General features: G+C 37.5%; 1 protein-coding gene across 4 annotated transcripts; it reads left to right on the forward strand.

Annotated features, from left to right (window-relative positions):
• The first annotated feature begins 710 nt into the window (after nucleotides 1–710).
• Nucleotides 711–6358, forward strand: LOC114467337 (zinc finger and SCAN domain-containing protein 20-like). Of its 4 annotated transcripts, XM_028453535.1 has the most exons (4): nucleotides 711–1272; nucleotides 1801–1900; nucleotides 4091–4207; nucleotides 4894–6358. In XM_028453535.1, the coding sequence occupies exons 1-4, from the start codon at nucleotides 976–978 to the stop codon at nucleotides 5289–5291; spliced, it is 912 nt and encodes a 303-aa protein (XP_028309336.1). In that variant the 5' UTR covers nucleotides 711–975; the 3' UTR covers nucleotides 5292–6358. The 4 variants fall into 4 exon arrangements, with proteins under 4 accessions (XP_028309336.1, XP_028309338.1, XP_028309337.1 ...); XM_028453537.1 differs by lacking the exon at nucleotides 4091–4207; XM_028453536.1 differs by lacking the exons at nucleotides 711–1272; nucleotides 1801–1900 and adding an exon at nucleotides 2926–3373.
• Nucleotides 6359–6753: the final 395 nt, after the last annotated feature.

Raw genomic sequence — 6753 nt, forward strand, 5'->3', positions numbered from 1 at the left:
TTGTTGCACTATGAGTGTAACCAACCAATCTGTTAATAATAATGGGACAATAAAAAGCAAATCCATCCAAACAATAACTAAACGTATTATTAGTGCAACATTGAGCACAACCTGAGGAAGGTGTTTAGTTATTTACTAAACAACTCTGTGGAAAATACTACAATTGTGGGTTTTTTAAAAAAAAAATCTGCACAGATTTAGTTTATTGTGAATACATGACTCGTACATGTACCCTTTAAGGCACAAGTGTCAAAGTCAAGGCCCGGGGGCCAAATCCGGCCCTTTAGGGCATCCAATTATAACTATAAGACAGTAAAAATGTAAATTATTGTGGAAATGACTAAATATTTCAGTTGTAGATTTCTCGAATTGACAAATTCAATTAAAACTCCACAATATTTTTAGGAGCTCTAAGTTTTCCCACGCTTATATTGCATGAATGCAGTAGTTTTTATCGCAAATTATGGAAAGAAATATCTCTCTCTCTCTCTCTATATATATATATATATATATATATATTTTTTAGTCAAACTTTTCCAGTTTTTTGCATATTTTGTTGTAAAAATTTAATAATGACTGCCCTTTTTTGAATTGAAACCCGGAAATTTTAATCGAATTTTATCATTGACTGAAATTCAATAAAGTTATTTAAAAAAAATAATAACCCTCCACCAAACGACGGAAGCCTGGATGAACACGCGCTTCCCGGAAGTGCCTCCTGCATACCTGGACTCCCGTTTCGTAGCTTCGGCTAATCTCCAACATCATTATTATCAGTATTGAGTAGCTAGTTAGCATAGCATCGATTGTTTTTAAATAGTTTATAATTATTAGGTGTGTTTTTATAGTGTTCAGTAGTTATGTAGCAGTTTTCCATAGTTTGCTTGCTTCGGTTTTGTGTCCTGGTAGTAGTAGTGACTGTAGATGAGTGTAGGTTAGCTTTAGCTTGTACTTTATCAGTGTTTATTGTCCACCATGACTCGGCAGTGCAGTGCTCCCGGGTGTAGGAACGGTTCCGGGCTCCATCAGTTCCCCTCCAACCCGGAGCTGAGGCTCCAGTGGCTCCGAGCCCTCGGCATCACCGACCACGACCTGGTGTCCAGAGCTGCGGTTTGTAACGAACACTTCAGCCCGGAATGTTTCTCCAACCTGACGGAGGTGAAGATGGGGTTCAGTAAAGTTCTCCATCTGAGGAGTGGAGCGGTACCGACCAAGGTAGCCCCCCCACCGGCACGAGTGACGTCACAGTCTGGCTCTCTGCGCCTCATTATGGTACAGATATAACTAATAATAATAATAATTATTATTATGGTACAGACATTATTTGTCAGTTTAAACAATTTTTTCAAATATTGACACTTTAAAACCTTTTTACTACTTTTTCTATCTGTTTTTGTCTACTCTAATTTGCAACTTTTAACTAATTTCTGTGTTTTTTAAAATCCCATTTCACCATCTTTTCCACCACCATTTTTGTTCACTTTGAACCCATTTTATTAGTGATTAAAACAAGGATTTCCATCTTTAAGATGACTATAATAATAATAATAAACGTTCCTGGATAACAGTGGATATTATTCAGATGAATAAATAAATGTGGTTATCACAGATTCATAGAACAATGGACCATCATTTTACTGACTTTATGGATGGACCCCAAAAATCTCTCCCCTTTATTCCCCCTTATAGATGGTCCTGTTGATATTTGACTGTTCTTCAATGTTCATGTCTGTGTTCAACCACCTTCAGCCTGTTTCACATTAGCTTTGTGAAACATTATGTTTTAATGCTTTATTTCAGCCCAAACCAACCATGGAGATAAAAAAGGAACCAGTGAGCACAGAAGATGCTTCTGCACAGACAGACTTTGAGGACAACTTTACACCTCTGAATATAGAAGGTAATAAATGTTCTTTAGTTGCTTTCTGCTCTCAGACCGCTACGGGACACAATCCATGCACAGTCTGTGGCGTTCAGCGTCGCTACCCTATGACAGCGTATTAGGGACACATTAAAATTAAAATAAATCTGAGCACAAGAGATATAATATATGTAAATATATATTGTTGAAGTGAACACAACGTAACAGCGATATCCCCGAAGTCGACCACTTCCTCCTCCACAATAAAAGAGGCTATTAGCTCTAAATCAGTCTGGTTCTTTGGTCTTTAAAGTCATTAAAGTGATTACAGTGGTGGTGATGGTATTTCATAAAAAATTATATAATTTCACTAAATGTTCCACATTCTCCAGAATGCAACACACAACATTCTGTTTGGATTTATGTTGAATTCACAGAAAATTACCACTTTATTCTCAAAATATTACTACTTGAATCTTGAAATACAACTTTATTCTCATAAAATTATGACTATAAACGTGAAATATTACAACTTTAAACTTGAAATTTTACGACTTTAATCTTGAAATGTTGGGTTGTTCATCTCATAAATTCAGTTTTTTTTAAAGATACAACTTTACTCATAAAATTACAACTTTATTCTCAAAATATTAAGATTTTAAACTTGAAATATTACGACTTCAATCTCACAAAATTACGATTAAATTAAATTACGAGTTTATTCTCATGAAATTACAACTTTCTTCTTGAAACATTACAATTTTAATCACAAAATATTATGACTAATCTTGAAATATTATAACTTTAATATAATAAAATTATAATTTTAAGGTGTGACTTTATTCTCATGAAATTATTTTATTCTCAAAATAATTCGACTTGAAATATTATGACTTTAAAATAATAAAATTGCGATCTCTTAAAATTACTTTATTCTCGAAGTATTACGACTTCAATCTCGTTTTGCCCAGATTTTTAAAATTGTAATATGGCCCTAATGTGTTAAATCAAAGTAATAAAGTGTTCATCACTACTTAATACACACTGTGGAAGTAGGAGGGGGCGGTAACACACCAGCCGCCGGATGCACACTACCATTAAACACGTAGTAAAAGAAGAAGAAGAAATTCCCCGCATCGTGAGCCATGGCGACTTCTAAGGGCTCTCACTGGTCTGATAATGAGATCGAGTGTTTAATAAACATCTGGGCGGAGGACGGCATCCAACAGCAGCTGGAAAAGACGCACAAAAACTCCGCCGTTTTCCGCAAATTCCGCGACCATCTGTCCCGCCGCGGCTACGTGCGTTCTACGGAGCAGTGCCGCAACAAGGTGAAGAAGCTCCGCATGAACTACAAGAGGGTCCGCGACGCCCCGCGCACCGTTAAGGCCAAGTACCGCTGGTTCGACGCCATAGACCAGATCATCGGCCGCAGGGAGTGTCACACTGTGGTGGTGGGCTCCCCGATGGACGGACCCTCACCCGACGAAGGCCCCGGAACTCCCCCCTGCAGTAAGCTAACATGCTAACAGATTAGCCTAATAACTCGGCATCGTTCGCCTGCTTCAGGCGAAATAAAAACCTTTACGTTAATTCTATTTTTTTTTTAAAAAAAGAAGAAACTGTCAGTCTCTCCGTGGATCTAGGAACGAAGGTTTGTTTTTGATTGAACTTTGTTTCGATACAAATAACACTACGGAAGCGTATTAGGGCCATTCTTTATGTAGAAAATAAGGTTCATTGTTTTTTAATGACATTTTCATGTTTTCATGAAATTGAAAAAAATTATTAACCGAAATATAGTGCAATATATACATAATATGATAGAAATAAATATTAAAGAAAGTAGGCACAAGCACAGTAAAGTAGGAGTGTTAGCAGCATTAGAGTTTAGGCTTATTGTTCTTAAAGCTTCTAGAAAGAAGCTGTGCGGCATAATAACATGGATCATTTTGGGCAAATCAACATTAAAGTTGAAATATTGGGAATAAAGTTCAAATATAATGTTGAGATTAAAGTAGAAAATGAGACCAAAGTCGAAATTTCAAAAAACAAACTCAAAATACAATATTGTGATTAAAAAGTTGAAAATTTGCTTAAAAAAAAAAAAAAGTCAAATCTTCGGAAGCTGACGAGGGCCAGGGTAAAAGCACTGAAATGAGGAAAGGAATCTACGCAAGTAGAGCTGCTGTTATTGACTCTGTGCTGATGTTGGTGTTTGTGTTCCAGATGTTTTCAGCAGCCGAAACAATCCTGACGCTGACACCAAACCGCCAGAGTCACAGGATGCTCTGCTGTTTTTAATAAAGACTGAGGACGATGACACCAAACATCCCATTAAATCAGGTATTTTGTTACAGTAAACTGCAACAAAATACACAAAACAAAGTGTATATATAAATATAGTGTATAGTTTAGTGCAGCTCTGATCACAGCCGTGTGGTCTTGTGTGTTTCATCTTGTAACTGAGTGGAATATTAACTCAATTAGATTGATTATCACATAGAATCCTTAAAGTAGTGCAAACAACTCACTTCCTCAATCACTAATGGTTCCGTGAGGAGGGGGCGGAGCTACACAGCAGCAAAAGCAAAACAATACAATTAGATACAAATCATTTCAGAAACAATTATTTTTGTTAAACAACATAAATAGTGAACATTTAACGTATTTTCGAGGCTAGTGAACGCACCGCTGTATTGGCCACGCCCTCGGCTTCCTATACGGTGGAAAATGCAATAGCTAAACACAAAACCGTAAAAACCGTGGATGCCGTACCAAACTGTTCAATATAATATAGAGAATTGTTTGATGCCGAGCCCATGTGTTTTTGTTATATAGTTTTTATAATTATTATTCTCACCTTGTTGTTCAGGTTTTATTTATTAATTCCCAATGTGTGAAGTTATTTCCTTTTATTCTTTCAACACTAATGTCCCCACTGTGGGACTAATAAAGTTCATCTTATTTTGAAATGGCAATATAAATGAGCCCTATTTTTAACTGTCACATTTTGTCTCTTACTTTGAAAGGCCCATCAGATGAGTCTAATGACGAGCAAGGTGTGGGCGTGGCCATGTCTGAGGACAACACGTCAGCGTCTGAGGCGGAGGCCACGGCGTCTCCTCAGGGCGTGTCCGCCAGGCCGTCATCATCCAGCAGGAGGAGGAGGAGGAAACGCACCAATGAGACGACGGCGGCGTTCATGGAGCTGCAGAAACGACACCACGAGGACTTCATGGAGGCGGAGAAAGAGCGTCAGCGCCAGGAGCTAGACATGTTCAGTGACTGGATGAGGGAGCAGAGGGACATGGAAGAGAGGAGGCAGCAGGAGGCTCACCTCATGTTCCAGCAGCTGCTCTCCTTCCTGCAGAGGCCTTCACAGGCCACGCCCCCTGAGCAGCCACAGACGGAGAAACACAACTACTGACCGCCTGAGCACAGACTCTTTGTACATGGAATAGATCTATTTTTATTTTTACACACTGTGCTGCGTCTGTCTGTGTTTTCTAAAAACATTCAGAGGAACTCCAACATTTGGACATTTCTGACTCAGTTTCTCTCCATTTTCACTTTAAGGAAAATCATTTGATGTTTAACAATCTTTATGTTAAACGACACCTTTTTCATTTACGGAAGGGTATGGCATTCACTTAAAAAAAAAAAAAAAAGAAATCTGTTTTTTCTGAATAATTAATTTTTTGGGGCTATTTTTTTCTGTTTTCCAGACAAGTCACCATAGGATGGATGTTCTTGCTGGATTTCCAAGTATTTTGACAATTCTGAGAAAAAAAATTAGCACAAAAACCAGGAAAAACAATTAAATTACTCAGAAAAGATGGATTTATTTATTTATTCAATTGAATGCATGATGCTTCCTTAGTCATTTCATCGTTTTGGTTTTAATAAATTGTTGAGAAATGTTGCAGTATGCTGATGTCCCCCTAGGGGGCAGCATTGCCCAGGTTTAATGAACTGTTTTCTAATCTCAGACTGTCTGAAATCCACAAATCAACAACAGTAACTTGTTTAAACGTGTTCTTTTATGTTTTTACTGGAAGAAAAACCAAACTGTTGCCACCATGTTTTAAAGGCAACCTATATTTAAATCCTGAACTGCCCACTGAGATCTTTGTCTTTTTTACTTCAGGATGTCCTGTGTTGTAAATAATTACCTTTTATTTGTTTTGTACATTTTGAGACACACTTAAACATTGTTTGAAGTTGTCAAAGTTTTTATAAAGGTACACTAGGTTTGTATGAGGTCACCTCCATGTTTAAGGAGAATGACATATTTCACTAGATTTCTCCTTTAAACAGGAGCTATAATGTGTAGATGGAGAAGAAAACATCACATTAGATGTATGACATCCTGAAGCTGGATAAATATATCCAGACATCCTCAATCCCAGAGCAGCTGTTCTATAAAGCAACATTAACTCAGTGCTTCTCAAAGTGGAGCGCAATAAACAAATGTTCAATAACTGACTTTAAAAATGACTTTTCTTTTTTGTTTTCTTATGCTTTTTGTGTTAAATTTCAAACAATGGTTATTTCCTGCATTTTTACTGCTACACTTTTACATTTGTGTTTTATGCAGGTAATTACTTTTGATTTATTTATAAATTGTTACTTGCGACATGAAATGTTACTTGTTCCCTGTGCATTTATTTCATATCAATTCAAAAATGTGTTATTTGTCAGGATTATTTGGGGACAATGGGTGTGTGGGGCTGTGATGGACTGGCGCCCTGTCCAGGGTGTACCCCTGCCCAGCACCCAATGTGAGCCGGAGATTGGCACCAGCAGACCCCCGTGACCCTGAAAAACAGGAATAAGTGGATCTGAAAATGGGTGTGTGGGGGGGGATTGAAAGTTCATCTTCGTTAAAA

The sequence above is a fragment of the Gouania willdenowi genome, chromosome 7 (assembly GCF_900634775.1).
Source record: "Gouania willdenowi chromosome 7, fGouWil2.1, whole genome shotgun sequence".
NCBI lineage: Eukaryota > Metazoa > Chordata > Actinopteri > Blenniiformes > Gobiesocidae > Gouania > Gouania willdenowi.